Source organism: Ramularia collo-cygni (genome assembly GCF_900074925.1).
Source record: "Ramularia collo-cygni strain URUG2 genome assembly, contig: RCC_scaffold27, whole genome shotgun sequence".
NCBI classification, from domain to species: Eukaryota; Fungi; Ascomycota; class Dothideomycetes; order Mycosphaerellales; family Mycosphaerellaceae; genus Ramularia; species Ramularia collo-cygni.
Genome location: NW_019716281.1, coordinates 103107 through 124262, shown reverse-complemented (window position 1 = coordinate 124262; position 21156 = coordinate 103107). Strand labels below are relative to the sequence as shown.

General features: G+C 54.1%; 7 protein-coding genes; 5 read left to right on the top strand and 2 right to left on the bottom strand.

Annotated features, from left to right (window-relative positions):
- Window positions 1–263: 263 nt before the first annotated feature.
- RCC_11136 (probable NADH2 dehydrogenase (ubiquinone) 31K chain precursor) lies at window positions 264–1341 on the bottom strand (the record flags this gene model as incomplete). XM_023776360.1 has 4 exons in its annotated part: window positions 264–320; window positions 379–910; window positions 968–1068; window positions 1138–1341. 4 exons carry the CDS (start codon window positions 1339–1341, stop codon window positions 264–266), a joined length of 894 nt encoding a protein of 297 aa, XP_023632128.1.
- Window positions 1342–1723: 382 nt separating this feature from the next.
- Window positions 1724–6969, top strand: RCC_11135 (uncharacterized protein; the record flags this gene model as incomplete). XM_023776359.1 has 3 exons in its annotated part: window positions 1724–1843; window positions 1900–3757; window positions 4661–6969. 3 exons carry the CDS (start codon window positions 1724–1726, stop codon window positions 6967–6969), a joined length of 4287 nt encoding a protein of 1428 aa, XP_023632127.1.
- A 263-nt stretch (window positions 6970–7232) lies between these two features.
- RCC_11134 (related to short chain dehydrogenase) lies at window positions 7233–8068 on the bottom strand (the record flags this gene model as incomplete). XM_023776358.1 has 2 exons in its annotated part: window positions 7233–7545; window positions 7602–8068. 2 exons carry the CDS (start codon window positions 8066–8068, stop codon window positions 7233–7235), a joined length of 780 nt encoding a protein of 259 aa, XP_023632126.1.
- A 657-nt stretch (window positions 8069–8725) lies between these two features.
- RCC_11133 (related to Cyclohexanone 1,2-monooxygenase) lies at window positions 8726–10819 on the top strand (the record flags this gene model as incomplete). XM_023776357.1 has 8 exons in its annotated part: window positions 8726–8824; window positions 8930–8964; window positions 9017–9369; window positions 9437–9495; window positions 9551–9731; window positions 9793–10363; window positions 10467–10629; window positions 10685–10819. The coding sequence occupies 8 exons, from the start codon at window positions 8726–8728 to the stop codon at window positions 10817–10819; spliced, it is 1596 nt and encodes a 531-aa protein (XP_023632125.1).
- Window positions 10820–13011: 2192 nt separating this feature from the next.
- RCC_11132 (uncharacterized protein) lies at window positions 13012–15350 on the top strand (the record flags this gene model as incomplete). XM_023776356.1 has 3 exons in its annotated part: window positions 13012–13092; window positions 13154–13249; window positions 13530–15350. The coding sequence occupies 3 exons, from the start codon at window positions 13012–13014 to the stop codon at window positions 15348–15350; spliced, it is 1998 nt and encodes a 665-aa protein (XP_023632124.1).
- An 889-nt stretch (window positions 15351–16239) lies between these two features.
- RCC_11131 (uncharacterized protein) lies at window positions 16240–18573 on the top strand (the record flags this gene model as incomplete). The annotated part of the gene is made up of 1 exon (XM_023776355.1): window positions 16240–18573. The coding sequence occupies one exon, from the start codon at window positions 16240–16242 to the stop codon at window positions 18571–18573; it is 2334 nt and encodes a 777-aa protein (XP_023632123.1).
- Window positions 18574–20063: 1490 nt separating this feature from the next.
- Window positions 20064–20519, top strand: RCC_11130 (uncharacterized protein; the record flags this gene model as incomplete). The annotated part of the gene is made up of 1 exon (XM_023776354.1): window positions 20064–20519. One exon carries the CDS (start codon window positions 20064–20066, stop codon window positions 20517–20519), a length of 456 nt encoding a protein of 151 aa, XP_023632122.1.
- Window positions 20520–21156: the final 637 nt, after the last annotated feature.

Sequence of the window (21156 nt, the reverse complement as noted above, 5' to 3'; positions counted from 1 at the left end):
TGAGATCGAGTATACAGCAACATGGGTTGTCGCAACCGAACGCCCCTTCACGAAATGCTTGATCGACATGTCTCGGAGCAGCAAGTGGCCGCTGAGCAGCCTGAGAGAATCTCGAGGGCCATCCATCCTCCTTAGCAGCCATGGATCTATCCTCAGCACAACCCAAACTTTTGCTGACGTTCTAGGATTGACCAATCTGGCCTTGTTTTTGTCATTTTCGATGGGGTATGTACAGCATATTCTACAGCATACATCACTGCCTCTTACTTCTTCTTCTCGTCCTCCTTCGGTGGCTCCGGCTTTGGTGTTGGTAGTTTGAACTGTGCCACTGTTAGACAGGCTTCCAGGAGAACTTTCATCTGATTTCATGGTACTCACTGTATCTGGTTTACGATCGTGCCCAGGACCAACTTGCTCCCACGCTGCTGTGCCGCCCTCAAAGTTCCGGAAAGCTTGAGTCAGCTCAAGCGGCTCGACCACTATGCGCTTCTTCTCCTCATCATATCTGATCTCAGTGTAGCCCGTTAGAGGGAAGTCCTTTCGCAGTGGGTGGCCATCGAAKCCGTAGTCGGTCATGATGCGGCGCAGATCGGGATGGTCGACGAAGAAGACTCCAAACATGTCGTACACCTCGCGCTCATACCAGTTGGCGCCGTCGTACAGGCTACAGATGGACGGGACAGGGCTGGCTTCATCGGCGTAAGTCTTTACGCGGATCCGGGCATTATGGCGGACGGAGAGAAGGTTATAAACCACTTCGAAGCGCTGATCGCGGGTCGGATAGTCCACAGCAGTGATGTCAGCCACGCAGGTGAACTCGGCAGCGGTGTGGTACTTGAGGAAGGAAAAGGTCGGAATGACGCCCGAGGGTGAGATGTAGATGGTCAGCTCGTCCTTCCACACGGAGAATCTGGGCAGTCTTGTCAGAACCAACATGGTGATGCCGCTTCACATGTGATGGACATACTGTTGAATGTACTTTGGCAGTGCAGACATCAAGTACTGTCCGTAAGCGTGCAGGTTCTGGGCCTTTTCCTCATACTGGTCGGCAGGATTCACAATGGGCACCTTTCGCATCGCTTAGCATTGGAGGAACAAGGGCACAATCTGCCTGGGATGTGGCTCCAGTTGACGCACCTTTAGAGGGCCCACGGGGTTCCGCTGTGCGTGACGCATGTTTGGCAGTGCTCCAATGTCTCCTGCGAGCTCCTTTGCGCGGCTGGCGGAGGCACTGAATGCCCGCACCACGGTGGTGGCGGGCGAGGCGGCGGCGTTGCTGCTCCGGGCAGCGCGGACGGCCGCACGCATTGGACGGACGAGCGACGCGGATCGCGAAGCCATGGTGGCGGAGGGGGATGGGCGGGGTGAGGGGAGGCGGGAGGAATCGCAGCCGTCGTAGTGCAGGTCGTCGTGTCGTCAATGGGCAGCGGAGGTGTGATCGCTGTCCGGTGGTACTTCGTGACCTCGAGCTAGAGAACCGCTAACTTTAGCTGATTCGCTCTCCCTTCCCCGTCTGCACGACTTCCACCTCACACTTCGACTTCATCTTGCTGTTCCATCAACACCACGCGGCCCGCATCTTCCCCATCACTACCGCGCCATCTCCTGCGACGTAATCCTCCGTCGTTGCTGCTTTCTACATCCTGGYCCGCTGCTCCTCTTCCACCGTTCGCGCTTCGTTCTCCGCCGCGCCGTCAAACGGACTTTCTGCACATCACGCGCCATGTCAAGAGCCGTTCACGACCAGTTCATCGATGATGACGAGGAGGAAACTTGTCCGCTGTGTGTCGAGGAGTTTGATCTCACAGATCAAGGCTTCCGACCGTGTCCATGTGGCTATCAGGTGCGTTTCCATCGTCCCCTCTCGCCCCTCAAGGGAGACGTGCTGATGTCTCCCAGATCTGCCAATTCTGCTATCACAATGTGAAGACCAACATGAACGGCCTGTGTCCGGCATGCCGGCGGCCGTACAGCGACGAAAACATCGAATACAAACTCATCACCCCAGAGGAGACTGCGGCACACAAAGCTCGCCAGGCGCAAAAGCAAAAGAAGACCCAGGCTGCCCTCCAAAAGGAAAAGCAAAAGGCCGAAGCCGACAATCTCAGTCGCAAGCATCTAGCTGGAATGCGTGTCGTACAAAAGAACTTGGTTTATGTGACCGGTTTGAGCCCGAACTCGCAGGAAGACCAGCTGCTGCAGACGCTGCGTGGCGAACAATACTTTGGACAATATGGCAAGATCATCAAAATTGTCGTCAGCAAGGCCAAGGATATGTCACATCCGCACTCTATCGGCGTGTACGTAACGTACGAGCGGAAAGAGGATGCCGCGTCTTGCATAGCGGCGGTGGACGGTTCGAAGAACGGCGAGCGGACTCTGCGTGCGCAACATGGCACCACGAAATACTGCTCGGCGTATCTACGCGGCGAGACTTGCACGAATCGAAACTGCATGTTTCTCCACGAGCCTGGCGAGGCGAACGAGAGTTATTCCCGCGCCGACCTTTCAGCTCTAAACGCCGGCCAACATGGATCAGGACGACCGCCGCCTCCGCAATCACAACAACCAGTCGCTGCACAGCCAATGATACGACAGGGCAGCGGAGATCAATCACAAAGTCCCACCTTGGAACGTCCAGCGTTGCCATCAACCGCAAGTTGGGCTTCAAAACCTCCGCAAGTGGGACGTGCGGAAAGTCTGTCTACGAACACCCCTCAACAGAGTCCAGCGCCAGTTCGATCGATTCCTGCACCCGTGGCCCAAGAGCCCGAACCTGAGCCCGAGCCTGAGCCCGAGCCAGTGTCATTACCGGAACAGTCCCCCCCTCCCAGGGCCCAACTAATTTCACCTTTGGCGTCACTTCTCAAGAACTTCAAGCTACAGGACTTCACTTTCGTCTGGTCCGCGGATGCTCTATCTCAAGCTGATCGAGACGCAATCAATGAATACCCACCGCTGTTTGACCGCAATGGAGGTGCCAGACGCCGGCATCGACGTGAGCGTGAGGATGAGCAGCGTCGTATGGAGCTTGAGGCACAGGCTTATCAGCAGCCTTCCGCCATCGAGCCGGAGGACAATCCAGAGATGAGTGGAAGCTTGCAGTTAGGCGGGGAGCCGGAGGATCGTCCACTGGGGGGTCATGTGCACAGCGCCATCCATCCCCCTGGGCAAGACGCGGGGCTCGATCAACGCTTTTCGTTTGGAGGACGAGCTTCGAGCCCGGCACTCGGCAGTGAGCGTGGTCTCACCCCTCTGCAGCACCAACAGCTACTTCTGCAAAGCCTCAAACCCAGCACCCCAGCCGCGTACTCCAATATCCAGACATCGGCCGTGCCTTCGGTTTTTCCTCAGCAAAGCAATGCTCCGGCAGGACATGCTCGTGGTCAGTCTAGGTACTCTTTCGCCAATGATACGGCCACCGCGTCGGCAGCTGTCAAGCCAGTCGCAAACTCGAAACTCATGAACCAACAAACTTCGATGATGCCTCAGACGGGCGGCAATCACTTCGGCGGGCAGCATCAACAGCCATACGGCCAATTTCACACCAGCAATGTTCAGGGACCTCCTCCTGGTCTCAAAACGACCGGCACGCCGCCGGTCACGGGCAACCTAACTTTCGCGCAGGGTCATGGCTTTGCAACAGGAGGATTGCAGTACAGCGCAGGTGCAGGGCGTCACGGTCAGCATGAAAGCTACCTTCGAGAGTTTGCTCGTGGTACCCGCGATGGGTCGAGCGGCGGTGCGGATGCAAAGCGTGAGTTATATTCCTTTCCCCAAAACACTTCCCACCCCCCTGCAGCATATCAGACCAGCCAGAGCAATGTCCCCTCATATGCATCGCTCAACTTTGCCGAAGGCTTGAATCAGCGGAGCAAGAACAACAAGAAGCCGAAGAACAAGCACAGGCACGCTAACACTTCCTCCTCCTCGGGAGGGGGTGTAGCGGACGTCTCGTTAGATCACAGCAGCCATCTACTTCAGCAACGCATGCATCAGGGAGCTCAATTTGCTGGTCAAGGTGCTGCAGGTGGGTTGTATAATACTGGCATGCATGGCGGCAACTACGGGCGATGGTAGACGTGGCAACGGCGCTCGTCACTGGTGCGGCATACATTTCGGCATAGCGCGGCACGTCACGGGAAGAGAGAGTTGACGTTGCCTCTTTTTTTGATTTTTTCTGCTCAGCGGCCGGCTTTTGCTGGACTTCTTGCAAGGAGTTACGGTATTCGGGGAGACATCTGAACTGGCGCCAAGTGTTGGTCGCTAGTCAGCGGAGTCGATAATTGCAGCATCGAGAGCAAGCCACCAGCATGAACATGGTCGGCAAGGTCCCGTGGGACCAGAGTGTTGTACGTCTCTCGTCATGCCACGGCTTGTGAGTATCTCACAGTCCTACTCCAGTGGCTGATAGATTGACAAAAAAGATAGTCACATGGAAGGCATGATAGCTTCTCACACCCATTTATACCCCCCGTGCCACGCATGACGAGAGACGTTTGTTGTAATTTAGACCATTGGCGACTTACGTAGAGCGTTTCTTTCTACCGACGCCGTCGTCGCCGCTGTCGCCGCCGCCGCCGTGCATGTCAAGAGATGGAATTGATGCAAAGGGGGTTTAGATAAAGGTATGCAAATGCAATACTGACATGACTCGCAGACAACGCAGAATATCCTTCGCTTGTGTCAACAACAGGTCAGCAGACCTTTGCTACGCGCGCTGTGCACGATGAATCCCGACAGTCGACGCCCCCGATTCCGCCTGGCTTCGAAGGCCACGAGAGCAGGCGGGGCACACCAATCATCCCTCCCGGCTTGTCACGACCAAGCGCTCTGCCTGACCTTGGAGACAACTCGTCGCGTCCAGGGTCTCGCCCGTCTAGCAGAGCGAGTGTCAGGCGAACAGTATCACAAATACTGCCCGTCTTACCCCTACGACCCGCAACGCCAGGAACACGGCGAGCAACACCGTCGAGACAAGGATCCAAGGACGATTACGATAGAGCGCATCCGGAGGAGACGCCAACTAAGCCTTCGCGGATGACGACTTCGTCTGACCTCAAAATTGCTATGTCGTCCCAGGATGCAGTCCCGAGTGTGGGCGAGGGCGCGGCCAACGATGACCGTGAGGACCAGAGTGCTAGTGTGGTTAAAGCATCTGCTGACGCTGGGAAGCATGATGCTGAGGCCTCCACCAAGCAGGCTGCTCCGTCGGAAACTGCTGGGGGCGATACCCCTGTCTCTTCTCCCCAGATCGCCAAATCGACGCCTGCTGCCACTCCAGCCAATGTCAAGGCCACTGTGCACGCCAAGAACACCGACAACATACCAGGTACGAGCACGAACGAGACTCCAAAGCGCAAACACCCTGGCAAGATCGAAATCCCTGCACCTGCTAGCAGGAAGGAGCACGTTGGCYCGGTCACTGCCACGCCCGTGGATGCTGGAACACCTGGACGACCGGCTAGAGCGCTGTCACAAGCCGCAACAACATCCAAATTGTCCGAAAGCCCAATCCCATCTCCTGCCGTCAAGGCGCCTCGGACAATCCGCTTGACGAACACCCCGAAAGCTGAAGTGCCTCCGTCAAACGCAGCTCCGGTTGTCACATTGCCCAACGCAGCGGCACATCGTTTCCCGTCCCGGCAGCCAAGCGTGTCTTCCATCAAYCATCCGGGTACACCCTCTAGCGAGCATGTTTCCGTGTCGGACAACATTTCTGTCACCTCGACATCGCAATCGCGCGCAAATTCTCCACCGCCTGCTAGCAGGGTCGGCTCTGCTCCCGTGAGGGATAAAACGAAGAGTCAGCAGAAAAAGGAACGTCAAATCCGCGCGAAACAGCTCGAAGAGGCCGAATTGGCCAAGGCGAAGGCCGCGGAAGCTAGTAGGCTCGCACGGGAGACTGAGCAGGAAGCCGTGGTCAGCCGAATGAAGAAGAGCAAGAAAGACAAGGCTTCTAAAGCAGCCAAAGCCACGAAGTCTGTCAATCCAACCACGAACAATAGCCCGGCCGTGAGTCGCCCTCCATCGCCAGAGCGGAAGTCAGCCACGCCTGAAGTCGCGGCTAAGGTTGATATACCTCCGCCAGTTGTCAAGGAAGAACCAAAGCTCGCGACATCAACGAGACCAACGCCTGCTCCTCAGGCGCCTGTACAGCTATTGCAGTCTCCCCACGAGCTGTCGCCGCCGCCAACCCCGACGCTCACGCCAGCACAAGTGATATCCGAGCTCAGGCAGGCTGCGCCAGAGTTTCAAAAGTGCCTGGAGGCTCTATTCAAGGTCCAGAATAGCCACCATTTCAAGACCCCTATGACGTTCAGTCCGAAGGAGCTTGCGTCTTTTGGGGGTAGCTGGAAGCCAGACTTCAAATTGAACCTCACCAAAGATGATGTCGATGCTCTGCTGCAAGGCAAAGTCCCAGCTATTCACTACGGAGGAGAAGACAACCGTATCTTTGATCGTGGCATGGTCAGTCCATCAGGCGCCCACCTTCGCGCCCTGACCAAGGAGCTGGAGTGCCGCTTCTTGGAGCTTGAAAGGGCTCTTAAGGAGACGCCCGAAGAGCTCCGCTTCCGTCCGACCAAGCCGCAGAACGATACGAAGCTTCCGATGATTGATCTCGAAGCTCTCAAGCAGCAGTTTGAGAACTCTGGTCGTGGACCTAGTGTCATGGAGCAGATGGTGCAGGACGGGTCCACAATGAAGAAGGGCGCGTTTTTGGTTGATGAAGCGAGCAAGTACATCAACGAATTTGTGATGCCGCCTGCAACGCCTCCGCCTTCCGCTGGTACTAGGGCCCAACAACAGCAGTCAGGAGGCCTGTATCATGGATCGACGACGGAGAAGAGTGTGCCTGGAGTGGAGATCACCGAAAGGTTATTGAGTGAGGCCAAGAGACAGGCAGATGAGAGGGAGAGCGCGTTCAGAAAAGTCATCAAGAAGAACAAGAAAGCTGTCGGTTTCTAGGAGATCTGCGCTCGGTCAACTCAAGTTGGAGAAGCCGGGGAGTGATGAGTGGATGACTAGCAGTTGTTCTGAAAAGAGGAGGACCCATCTTGGCATGACGTTGAGGATCCGGGAGCGGGACGCCATCCTCAGGTACCTATGTTGAAGTCTTCATACCAACAAGGGTATATATCGCGCTGATTGATACCTTTCTCCGACGAAGAGTCATCATATAGCCACCCGGGAAACTCGAGACTCGCCCCTTAATCCCTGGCATTACATCCTCATCTTGGAAACTCGACGCCAGATAGATGCGAACAAATCCTCAAGTACTCCTCTTGCTTATCCTCTCGGAGTGTAGCTTTATGTGGTGAAATCGACCCTCGAGAGGCAGCAAAGTATACACCCGTTTGGTCACCAACGGCATCACTCCTACCAGCGGCAAAGGCTGCGATGGCTTTCGCTGGACTTGATGTAGTACCAGGTGCGCCATCACCAGCCAGCTTCGTCTTGACCCAGCCGGGGTCTAACGCGCAACTCTGGACATCAGTCCAGTGTCTTGCAACTGCATTGGCCAGAAGGACATTGTGCAATTTGCTGTGAGTTGGCAGTCAGTCCGTGTTCATAGCAGGGTCAGTGTACGGCGTCCATACGTATCGCTGTACGCCTGAGAAGGCTGAAATGGTCTGTCTTTCCAAGTAACATCTTTCAAGCTCTCATCGCCACCCGTATGCAAACCAGAAGAAACATATAACAGTCTCTTCGGCCGTTCCATCAAACTTGTCAGAATGTATGGCGCGAGACTGTTGACCTGGAAGGTTTTGGCCATTGCATCTTCAGTCTGTCCCTCTGTGCCTGAGAGGCCGATTCCTGCATTGTGGACGACGGTGTCCCAAGGACCTTTTGCATTTGCTTCGGCTGCGAGATTTTCCGTGCTGGCAATGCTTGTGAGGTCCCCGATGAGAACGCCTTCCGCTTTTGGGACGAGAGATTTTGCTTGATTGGCACGATCTTGGTTGCGGGCGTGGAGAGTTACTTTGTGTCCTTGTTCGCTGAGAAGTTTGGCTGCTGCTAGACCTATACCGTCTGAGGAGCCGGTGATTAGAATCCTCGAAACCATGATGATGTCCTTTGTGTGCTGATGGAGATATCTTGAACCCTCACGGAGAAACTCAAAGGACAATAGGACATGAGGTCCCTCGTGTAAAGTATGAGTGATGTCATTGACGTGGCAACCTTAAGTAGGTTACTTCTACTTTGACATCCGCTGCTCCTTTCAACATCATTCCCTCGGGGTATGAAATCGGTAGAGCAACATTGCGCGCACTCCAGTAAGAGGTAGGTATAGCTAGCTATTCGAGTTGTAGCATTGATCAGCTTAACCTTAGACCTCCGCGAGGTACAAATCCCGCTTGCAATCCTTCTCATAGCTCCCGTCCCCTCATTCGGGTCGGCTGCGAAGTGGGATGCATGATCGGCTCCGCTTCTTCCTAGACGCCTGGATCACACCTCCAGCTGTTGGACGATCGTGCCTTGGCACGTCAACCCTTGGATGATTGGTCTATGGCGAGAGAAGCGGGTGATGGGGAGGAACAGGAGAGCTACAAGGGGAGTACCACATTCGCCCTCACCCCCTCATCCAAGTCGGCTTGCAAGTCGGCCTGCATGTCGGCTCGGGAGACATGATCGTCTGAGTATCATTGCTCTCTCATCACTTCCTTACTGTACTTTGTTTCCTCTTTGACTGCAATAACCAACTAGATACACGCTTTTCGTTATGTCGCAAGAATCATACGACGCCGTTGTCATTGGGGCGGGCTTCGCGGGTATCTTCCAGTTGAAGAGACTCCGCGATGATCTTGGCTTGAAGTGTCTGGTAAGGAATCGAGCAGGAGAGAAAGTCGATATGTGGTGGTTGTCCCTATCACAGCGTCTGGTCCCTCCTGGAGCAAATGAACACACATATACTGAATTCGTCTAGGTTGTCGACCAAGCAGGCGATGTGGGTGGTACTTGGTGAGTAGCCTTTGATCAACGATTGACACAGATGCTAAGATATGTTCCTTAGGTATTGGAATCTCTACCCGGGGGCCATGTCCGACACGGAGTCGTATGTCTATCGTTATTCATGGGACAAGGAAGATCTGGCCAACTATCCTTGGAAGGAGCACTACGTGAAACAACCAGAGGTTCTGGCCTATCTCAACCACATTACCGATAAGCATGATCTCCGGAAAGACATGAGGTTCAATACTCAGCTGCTTGRCGCCCAATGGGACAACACCAACCAGCGATGGAAAATTACGGTCACTGGTGACAAAGTCATCACGGCCCGATACCTTGWCACTGGTCTGGGACTGCTGTCGACGCAGAACTATCCGGACATTCCTGGCATCAACTCCTTCGAAGGCGATGTATGTAGTTGCAGTGGTCTCGAGGCACCGAGACTAATTATTCCAGATCCATCACACTGGCAAATGGCCCAAAGACTACTCTGTCGAAGGCAAGCGCGTAGGGGTCATTGGCTCGGGAAGTACTGGCGTTCAGGTATGATAAGCAGGCATAGAAGCTTGCWCTGTCAATTCTGACTCGGGCATCACAGGTGATAACAGAGATTGGAAGGAAGGTAAAGACGTTGACTTGCTTTCAACGTCACCCTCAGTACAGCGTGCCTTCTGGTGATGACAAAGTCTCACCAGAGTATCGCAAGTGGGTCAATGAGAACTACGATGACATCTGGAAACAAGTAAGGAACTCGGTGACTGCATTTGGCTTTGAAGAAAGTGAGTTTCGTCCAACATTCACTTGTCAATTAGCCAACTTGTCGCTAACGCGTTTGGTCAGGCAAAATTTCCTACCACGACTGCAGTCCAGAAGAGCGAGAGCGTATCTTTCAAGACAACTGGGACAAGGGCAATGGATTCCGATTCATGTTCGGGACCTTCAACGACATTACTGTCGATCCTGAAGCTAATGAAGGTGCATGTGCATTCATACGTAAGAAGATCGCCGAGACTGTCAAGGATCCGGAGAAGGCAAGGAAGCTTACACCACACGACGTCTATGCTCGCCGCCCCCTCTGTGACGGTAACGCATCCAATGGCGAGAAGTACTACGAACAATTCAACCGCGATAACGTTGACATCGTTAACCTAAAGGAGACCCCAATCACTATTGAAGCGAAAGGAATACGTACTTCGGATGGCAAACTATATAAGCTCGATCTTATCGTTTGTGCGACCGGCTTCGACGCGGTCGAAGGAAGTTACTCCCGCATGGCCATTCATGGCCGCGATGGGTTGTCTTTGAAGCAAGTATGGGACAAAGCTGGTCCTACCAGCGTACTGGGCACATGCGTACCAGAGTTTCCCAACTTGTTCATGATCAACGGTCCCAAGGGTCCTTTTACGAACCAGTGAGTGACCCGGAGTGTCGGGAATCGAAGGGCATCCACATCACAACGATTGCCCCTGAATCTCGTTGGAATATTGAACTGATCATTACCTWCTTTTTTCCAGACCGCCAGCTATCGAAGCTCAAGTCGAGTTTGTATCAGACACAATTGGTCGAGCTGAGAAAGGGCCAACTAAGGTGGTGGAGGCAACACATGAGGGCGAGAAGTGGTGGGCACAGCTGTGTGAAAGCCTCGCCGCCGACAGTCTCTTTTGGAAAGCTGAAGACGTCAGTTAAGCACTCCACTGATCCTCATACCATACGAAACTAACAAGGACTATAGAACTGGATTTTTGGGGCTAACATCGCGGGCAAGGTTAAATGTTTGCGCTTCTTCTTTGGTGGTATGGGTGCATATAACGCTGAGCTAAAGAAGTGCGCCGACAGTGGCTATCCCGCGTTCAAGCCATTCTTGTGAGCTCGGCGGATTGAACACAGACAGGAATATCGTTTGTCACGTTTTCCTAATTGTGCGTACGTCCTAGACTAGAGTAGCAGCTTCATATGGCACCTTTCGTTGCTCATGCTTTGTGTGTGCGGTCGATCATGACTATACTCCCCATGCACAAAGACAAACGTATAGCACTCTGAACGAAAGACGCCACATCGCACCATGTATGTCTACTGTCTCAAAAGAACGATCTCTCAGACCGATAACAAAGACGTGGATTGCTACTTTTGATACACTAGCAGTAAGAATGCCTCCAATTCAACAGACCCAATTAGGCGATGGATTCAGCGTATCACACAAAGGCTGTCTTGCGTGACCGCCATTGCTGTCAAAATTTGACATCCCATCTTCCGCCGCCTCCGCGAGCCCATGGACCAACATCTGTTAAACCCACTCTACTTTATCAAGAGAAGTGTGGGTTTAAAAGATCTTTGGCAGCGGCGTCCAATTCCGAGAAAGCTCAGATTCGAAGGTTGTTCTGCTAGACACTGCTCCTCATAAGTCACAGAGCATTCCGGGAAGCAGAAGCATCGCCTGAAGGCACAAAGCAGTATATTACGTCCAGAAATACTACCCTGCAGGAGCTATATTAGCTACATCTCTTCGAGGCCCAGCAGCATCTGCTTCGGTTGTAAACACAAGTCTACGTGACCCTCTGCCAGATCTCCAGGATCGGTCTGGTTTTACATTCCTGCAGTGGGTAGAGCTGACTGAGGATGTCCCGTCCATGCGAGTGGGACTGCAGTAGGTGGCGCACTGCGGTATGGGTAATCTTGAAACGTTTAGCATCGTCCAGGAGACTTCGGGGGCAGCGTATGACAAGTCGTTGCCATTTCCAGGCCGTGTTTCTACCAAATATGGAGAAGAGACGATTTTTGCCGCGCTACTCGGCGCCTAATTGTATCGGTACAGGTTCTTGCTGGCTCAGCGCAAGGCGCAATCTGGATCGATGAATGAAAGGTTTTTAGATTTACGCAGACATGGGTTAGTATGAGCAGCAGAGCGCGTGAGAAAAGGGGAATGGACCGGATGTTGTTACGGTAAGGAGGGACTGATAAGCTTGACACTAGAACTACCTACGCGATACTTGATGGATAAGGCAATGGAAAGACTTGGGATCTTCGTCGACCACTTTGACACAGTGGMGCTCGTGGCCAGCAATTCTGTCGTCGCGATATGGTGTGGTAGAATCCGATTTCGTGGGAGCATGCTCTGTGGCTGGTTCGCTTCGTGCTGAAGAGCCCTTTGAGAACGGGCATCCCGTTGAGGTCATGCCTGGGCTGATGGCATGTGAGCGGGTTATTCATCCGGTCGATCATAAGCGAATAGAAAAGCTCCCCTTAGCGTCCATGTGATGATCTGATCGTGATCAAAGGCACCATCATCCTCGTGACCATTGCGACGCATCGRCACGCTCCGTGTGCAGTGCCATCCGCGGGCAAAGTGTAGGTAGGTAGTCTGGAGTCTTTGAAAGTCTGGTGTGCAAGCCGCGAAAGCTAGAAACACATCAACTCCACACACCGCAGCTCCGCACGCCTTATCGATCGAGTCATTCATCAGCTGTTCCCCAACGACCACAAGACTCCCTTGAACCCTTACTCTTCCTTGCACCGTGCTGCCACGGACCCTCTGCAGCTTCGGAGTCTCTTTCATTGAGACCATCGCCTGGTCTGCGCCTCGAAACCGACGGCCGCCTGCCTGAGCATCGGTCTTATCAGCTGCGTCAGGCTCCCAGGAAGCGGTTGTCCCAGCGCGTGTGCCTGCATGTCCATACTCCAGTCTTTGAACGTCACGACCATGGCTTCTTCTATCTAGAGCTGTCATCTGCATCACCAAGACTTCCACCTCCGCGCAGCGATTTGGACCGCTGCCGTGAACATGGAGCTATCGTCCAGCTCCGCCACCCCGACGTCTTAGCTGCGAAAGGACTCATCTGCGAGTGTACGGATTYAWCAGCCTTCACCGTATCGTTATACCACGTCCCTCGAACATAAACAATGCATCAACACCCCCGTCCATCGCCTAGGAGTGCTTCCGCCGCAAGTAATCCCTCTACGAATCCCGAACGGACCAACAACTCGAGAGATCGAGAACGACTGCCAACCCGAACTCGGTCGAGCGTGGACTTGGCCTCATACACAGAAAAAGCTGCGATGGAAATGGCAGGCGAGTCCTCTCGAGGCGATGGTGCTTCTAGCAGTCAAGATCGCGAAGCCACCAAGCTCAATCAGATCATACAGGTATTATACCCCAGTTCCGGCGTCACTCGTCGAGCTTAGATGCTGATGTTTGTTATAACAGCATTTCCACTCCAAGGCGGCGTTGATGATTTGCTCTTCCCGTGCAAATTTGCCGCAGGTGTACAACAGGAATGGGGACATAAAACAAAATCGATGGGTAAGTTTCCTTCCCAGCGTGGCGGCCCTGGTAGAGGGTAGAAGCTTGAGATTATTTTCTCGGACCAGGCGCAGTCCCGAGGACCAAACTCTTGAGTCTCGAGTCAAGCTTGCTCGGTGAAAATCGGGCAGCCCGGAAGCCATGGAAGCTGCATATCCTGTGTGCCTCGAGGCGACCATGGCACTCTGCCCACAAGATCGATTCGCCTCTGTCTAGCTTGCGTTGTTGCTCAGGTGTCGAATGAAATTCAGCTTACATCATGCTAACGCTTTGCGTGTAGTTCAACGTGGTACTTGACGATACCGACGTCCTGTCAGATGACTTGCAGCCGTGGAGACGGTCCGATCTGGCAGAAAACAAACCTAGACCACTTGTGATTGAGGTGTATCTCGATACGTCTCATCTTTCACACAACCAGGCCCTGGTCGTCATAGATGAAGCTGGGAAGCGATGGGATGTTGCAGACGCGCTCGGTCCCATGGCTGATTCCAGTTCACGTCCTCCCAGAAATGGTGGGCGATTCTGCGAGGTGGTGCTCGAGCGGTGGACAGTCGAACTCGGCGACGCCAACGACGATTTTTCCGCTTCTGAGTTGAACGATGCCCTGCCGAACGTATACAAGAAAGGCGTTGTGCTGTTCAGGTCGCTCTTCAGCTTCSCACGCTTCCTACCAGCGTGGAAGCTACATCGTAAACTCACCAGGCAGCCGGGCAGCCACCAGGCTCTTCGATTGAAGTTTCGCATCAAGCAGGGGCATAGCTCGCGGAGCAGTCGTAAAGACTTGCTGTATGCTCCCTTGTGCCCATCGGAGCAACCGTCGGGTTCGGTAGTAGAGCGATACCCGATCGCACCACTGGTGTGTCGCTCCGGCCCGCTGTCCATTTCGGTGGACTATCGAATAAGCTGCGATTTTACCGTTGCAGACTCAGAGGCACTGCTCAGCTCACGTTTTCTGGGTCTTGATGAGGGTCCTCAAACGATGCCGGTGGGGAGGTCGTTGCCGGGTGCTAGGAGCGATCAATCTCGTGCTCGCTACAGTAGCCTAGCTGGTCCTACCGGCGAACAGAGGGCGCGAGTCGGTGCATACGGCAGCCTTGGCACCTTCCACGCCGCCGACAAGAGGRCTTCGCCGGTCACGGAATTGAAACAACGAGTTCGTGACGAAGACGAAGACACTTATCAAGATATGGATCGATTCAACGCCCTCAGTGAGCAGAAGAAGACGGACTCACATCGGCGGCCTTCCGTTAGCCTGGTCAACAACCCACCGTTCAAAGGCGGTTCACTGGCATCATCGCCGAGACCATCCCCGTCGCCGGGTACATCAGGCGGTGGTAGCAGAGCCGCTGGCGAGTTTATGCGTCTAGGGACGTCCGCTGGTAGCAAGCGCGTTTCTCTGAATACTCTGCCCCAGCAGGCGCTTAGAGCGCCACCTAGCGAGACCGCAATCGCTTCGTCAGGCTCTTCCTCCCCGAAGCCGACACCACTGCACCGCTACAGCAGCAGCTTCGCAGGCCGCACCAAGCGCTTTGTTTCTCCTGGTAGTAAGACCACGGAAAGCAACATCAGCTCAGGCCGCAACAGCAGCTCGTCAAAGGAGAAGCCCACTGGTCAATTCACGTCGGGAACGCCCGGCAGTTCTGGAAGTGGCCAGACCGATGAAGATGACATTGCAGCATTCATTTCACAAGTCGAAAGCGCCAAAGACCTGCGCAGTTTACATTCTCGCCCAGCGTCACGCGGCAATACCGTGAATCTCGCAAAGTACAGCATGATGCGCGACCCTGGGCTCCAGCTGGCTGAGGAAATGAGCTCCTCGTCGCTGATACAGTCATCGGTGACGCCACCCAGTCGGCGTCTGTCCAACGTCCCTGGCTTATCGATTTCTTCCTCTCCGTCACGCGCACTGGCTCATCAGCCGCACGTTCGCTCCCGGCTTTCAACACATAGCATCGCGGAAGAGACGTCGGGTGCCTCTGGCGTGTCGGGTGTGTCGGGTGCCYCTGGCGCGTCAGGTGAAGGCTTAGAAAGCCCGAAGATCCAAGAGGAAGACGAAGATGAGGATGATATGCCTTTCATATTCGCCAGCGATCAARTTTAGGATGGTTCGTTGCGATGGATCATGGAGTGTGTGGAAACATTACTCAACAGGCTTTTGCTGCAACTAGCATGAAATGGACGGATGGGTTTGAGCATGGCGTTCAGGTCATTTGTTAATTGAACATATGGCTACAGGAGTCGGGGCTTCCGTCATTCAGACGTGCATAGCATCCTATAGAGGGTATGGCTCGTTCGATCACTATGCGATGCGATGCGACTTCACATAAGAATAACAATCGGTTCATCTAGTTATACCGCTTTGCGAATCGTGCTCCGGGTGCTTGACAGTCTCCACGCAGCAGTGCCATGTCCATGACATGCTATCAGATTGGACGGCAAACACAATGTCAACTAAACGTCACGGCACGCGGCCAATGTCTGAAGGCGTTCTGGTGAACGACTGTCTTCGTTTTGAAGACTCTCCTCATGCTTTGGGCTGACACGCCGGAGCAATTGAGTCAGCTCGATATACGATCACTTCTAACGCAGCCGTTTTTAACGACTACTATGATGTCCAGGAAGTGACTTCAACGGCGATCTGTCTGCAATGAACCTGCAATTTGGTCGGTGCTTACCTTGGACGATGCAACGGGCCAAGGATCATAAGATGTACAAACCGGATCACAGATCTCTTGTATCTAGGCTACTTCTCGTGCGTTGGCCATGTGCACGTACGACGGGAGATGTGGGTTCGAAACACTTGTGGAAGGCGGCGTGTGGAGAATAGTGGGGAAGAAGCACAGAGAAGAGGATTGATGAAGTAACGTCGGCGATACCTTACTATAATATAGTTCTAATGAGCACGGGCTCCCGGAGATCAGGTACAGCACATTGCCTCGAGATGATCGACTTGGAATCACACCAACGAACACCGACCTTGCCTGCCCGCCATGGCGTCGTCGCCTCCAAGGCCTCAGCTCATGCGGAAGCAGAGCTCACAATCGTCGCACTCGTCAGCCACGAGGCCTAACATTAGTCCGGTCAGTGGCGGCGAGCATCTCGTGCGGCAGCATGTGAAGCCGCGTGCGCACGCGAAGATGGTGCTACCTCGAAACCACAGCAGTGCGCGCAACTTAGTCAAGATGGCTCGTCAGGTACAGGCTCCGCACATGACTACTGCCACCGAAGAGGGCCGCAAGCATCACCGCAACCACTCCCACGAGCACGACACTGAAATCCGCCTGCCCGGCAGTCTCGACGAGAGTCGGCCAGCCATGCGACGCAATCACACCGCATACCAGCTGCCCCGCAATGCCTCGCATGCGAAGCTTAAGAAGAATCTCTCCCATGGCCAGCTGAATCGTTTGCCTTCCGGCAAGAATCTTGTAGCGCTCGCCTCTGCCCAGCAGCGCGCTCCTACATCTCCGCGATTGAAGGGAAGGCAGAAGAGGCCGAAATCTGCCGAAACAATGCCTCTAGATAAGAACTTGCAAGAGCGCGAGGTCGAGGTCGAACAGCAATCAAAGCAGGGTGGCCCGGCCAAGTCCCGAGCAGAGGACTCGAAGAAGGTTGGGTTCGACGTTGGCGACGAGTCTGATGAAGATGATTCTCCCGAATTTGAGGACGGCGAGCAGCATGAGGATGAGTGGACAGAGGAGAGCGCCAGCGCAAGCCCGTACAGCACACGTCAGAATACAGCCAACAACTCGCGAAGGCCCAGTGTGGCAACAGACAGACCTACTGTTAAGTCGCCGCCACTACAGCTATTGAAAAAGGTCAACACTCGTGTGCTGCAACATGCGCAGGTCGTCCAGCAAGCAGGCGCAATGGACGCCCCTGTTCAGCGATTAAGAGATGTCGGGAAAGACTTGACGTCGAGGGAAGCTGATCATAACAAACAAGGAGCCGACGTCGAAGAAGCCAAGCAGAGCGAGATTCCTAAAGCTGCTACAGGAATGAAAGCCGACGCTGCCTATAGAGCGGCACAGGAATTAAAGGCAGAGTTGACCTGCCCATCCTCATCCAAGACCGAACATGACAACGATTATGAGTCTGATGGCGCGAGTGTCGACACTGGTTCACCGAGCCCACGTTCGCACCCCAAAGCTTCTGCTCGGGACAGATCAAATACTGCTCCTGCTCCCGCCCTCTCTAGTCATAAGGCAACCAGCAAGACACCAGTGGCTGGTCGGACTGAACAAGTCACACAGCCAGCACAACGGGCCATGCCGCCTCCTGACTCACGACAGACTTCTGGGCAGTATGWCAAGGAACATGTGAACCCCACCACCCGGCGAGTCACTCAGCAGGCGCCGGCGCCAGCGATCGTCAGCAACGTTAGCGCACTAGACGACACCCACAGCAGTCGAGGGTCGCCCGCGCCGTCTTTGCGATCTTCCAAGTCCATCATTGCAGATGGCTCTGGTGATCGCGACCCTGACGAGCTCGTCTCACGCTTTGTGCCGAGCACATCCCACCCGTCTACAGTGAGCGGTGCAAACACAGCTTCCAACACTCCCAAACAAACTGGCTTCTATGGCAGTGATCATGACCGCCAAGTCTCTGGATCCCATCCGACGAGTCCTGGCTCATTTGTGTCGGGATCATCTGGCACGACTACGCCTGCCATAGGCCGCTCACGAACAGAGACCAGATTGATGCAACAGAAAGCACTTGCCGAAAGGGAAGATTTGCAAGAGCGCGAACCTCCCGCCCTACCCGCCTGGCAATACGACCGTCTGAACAAGTCGCTCAAATCTTCTCTCAATCCAACACGGCTTCCCACCAAGGACAATCCCAAAGGCGGTTTGATCTTCCCCGGGCCTGAGGCTTTCCAGGGCCGCTTTCGGGTCACCAACACTGAGCTACGAGTTGTTCAGAAATTTCGTGACCCAATCGGTGAGTCGATCGCACGCCTCCGACTGGTCAAAGGATCCAAGGTGCACCAGCGCGCTCTGGCACAGAAGAAGACGGGACCTTCGATGCCGTCAAGCAGGAACACGGTCTCGGTTCCGTCTGCGGAGAAGAGCAGTAGTAATACCAATGTTGCCAAGTCTGCATCGCCACCTTATGTTAGCAGCCCTCTGAAGCGGCCAGCCACCAACGGTGAGCAGAGCGTAGCAATGCTCGGAAACGGCCGACAGAGGCCCAAGAGTCAACTGGACCTCGCTCGTGCTCCACCACGGATGCGTGACTTTGATCGAGCCGACCAGCCGAACGAAGACATACTGCGTGCATTGTGGGATCATTGTCTGGAACCCAACGAGAAGAGCAACTTTCACTAGCGTTGAAGGTCGTCTCCATTGTCTAGGTGGCGAGACGACTTAATTTACGACTGCTTCATGATTACTTTCGAGCGAGGAGTTGGTGGGACGAGTACATAGCGTGTATTAATGTTACGATGGAGACTTGCCAAGACTCTATCTGCGAGGGCGATAACACCAACGACGAGGTGGGTCTGGCGTGCAGGTACTTCTGCTCTGCTTTTCCTCTTCCATCTTTTTGCGCGCGGCGATATGTCGGATACCTCCTCAACATTCAACGGAAGAGCTGCAACGAATCGAGCAGATTATCACACCAAGGGTCTTACAACTATGGGGTTCATATCCACACTGTTATCGCCAAGCTGAGCACCCGAGGTCTACTCGGTTCAGTGCTGTTGTGGATGGCCCGGTTACAATAGACTAACTAACTAGAAGAGCGCAGAGTACATACTGCAAGATTTTTCTCAAATCGGAGCCTCGCCAATCGACCATCGAAGACCACGCGTGAGGCATGATTGCGACCAAATCACGCAACGAGGCCGTAGCGCTCACTTCCAATGTTGCACTGCTTGCATTTGTGAAACAGCCCTGGCGAGCTCATGTCGCGTGTAACATCCTGTGTTGCCCTGGCATCCGCGAGAGTGTGAAGGGCATGTCAATTTGGCAGACCTTGGAACGAGTCGAACGGTGGACCAAAGCTTGGCGACTGAGCAGTGGAGCGTTGCCCGAAACACTTCTTGCTCCGGCTCGGAAGAAGCGCAGCGAACCACGTTTGTCTCCACTGCAGTGCGGAAGCGAAGTGGGTCATGCATGCAGGAACCGTGCGAGAAATTTTCCTTGACTGCGATCGTCAACTGAAGTGTTTCGCATGGCTCTCTCTCCCAGGACACCAAATCTAAAAGGAGATGGGCGCAATTCAGTACGGAAGGTCACACGCGAAAAAGCGCATTTTCTGCGCCCTTCACGGTCTTGTGAGACTCGATGCGCCGGAGATTGATGACATCTAGCAGATCATGGACTACGGATCCATCCGTGCGAGTCGCTGGTTACTAGCTGTATTGGGCAACGAAGATCGCGCTGCCGGTAGATTGCCCGTCATAGCCGACAAACACAAGCGAGTCGCGTGCCTCCGCCTTCATTTAAACATCGTCCCCCAGCGCCCTCCAGCCGCTTCCTCGATTCATCGTTGGATTCTCGCTCTTCGCGCACACGCTCACTTGCTCCGGCATACCACAGTCTCTTCTGACAGATCTACCACGACACACATTCATTCACGCACGACCAGCAGAAATCCCCGCAACTATATCATCAAACAGCCAATCAGACCAATCAATATTGAGCATCAAACGCGACAGTCAAACGAACGACCATTCACCAAGTTTTCGAAGCGAACACCAGACAACCGCCTTATTCCTCTCTGGAAGAGTCGACATCGTCTTTCGCATCAGCAAATCACTTCAACATTGTCGCATACCAAGACATATACAACCACCTAGACCCAATCAGTCAAAATGCGCTTCTTCGAAGTCTCCGCTACGGCCTTTGCCGCCACCGCCATGCTTTCTGGCGCATTCGCTGCCGTCGCGCCACCAACATATGAGGCTTCTTCCGCTGCACCACCACCAGCTTACGAGGCTTCATCTGCTGCCCCTCCAGTCTACACCAGCGCAACGACCACCTACTACACCACCCGCACCGTCATGCGCGTTGTGGAGACGATGACTGCTACCCGCAATGGAACCACCTCCGTTTACGCCACCACTGAGAGCTCCACTTCTACCGCAACCGAGATCGCAACCACCAGCGCCAGTGCTAGCTCGACCCTCTACCCCATGAACAACGGCACGACAACCTCTGCTCTGGCCACCGGAGCACTCCCAACCCCCAGCAACGTCTACGAGGGTTCCGCTTCGCAGCTCTCGGTCGGTCTCGTAGCTCTCATCGGCCTCGCCGGTCTTCTTCTCTAATCTTCGAATTCTCTTCTTCTTCGACAAGCGCCCCTCTTTCTTCATTGCGACGCACTCGAAGCGCGATGCATGTTGAGAAAGGCGGGTGCAAACTTCTTCAGGAACGACGTGTGGTTTATGAAATTATGTGAATGATGGCAGCGCTTTTTACGCCTTCTTTTTGCCGCCGGAACGGATGAGAGGAACTCCAGTCTGGGATTGTTGGCAATGGCAATTATACCCCGCTTGACCGCCATTGCACAGAGTATGATGGAGATGAGGAGAGAGAGCCACCGGGGGTGGCAAAGTTGTTTCCTTTCTTGTTCATAGCATTATCTTTGTCGGTTGATACCGATAACAAACTTCTGAATCGAATGATTTGACTCTACTGTTTAGATCACAAACACTCTAGTGCTCTAGTGATGTCRGCCGGTCCGAACATACAAGACAGGCTTTCGGCACTGCAGAACCGAACCTTGCACATCACCTTGCTGATGACGATCGTGGTAATGATGCACAATTACAGCACTTTCTGAGCTGAGAAGCACTCGGTGTAAACCTTCCTGCCAATCGTGTACGCTATCTACAAGTACGTTCATCAGTCAAATATCGCGTTTCCGAGTCATTCGCGCAGGCCTCCAAGTTGCCTGCTGTTGAA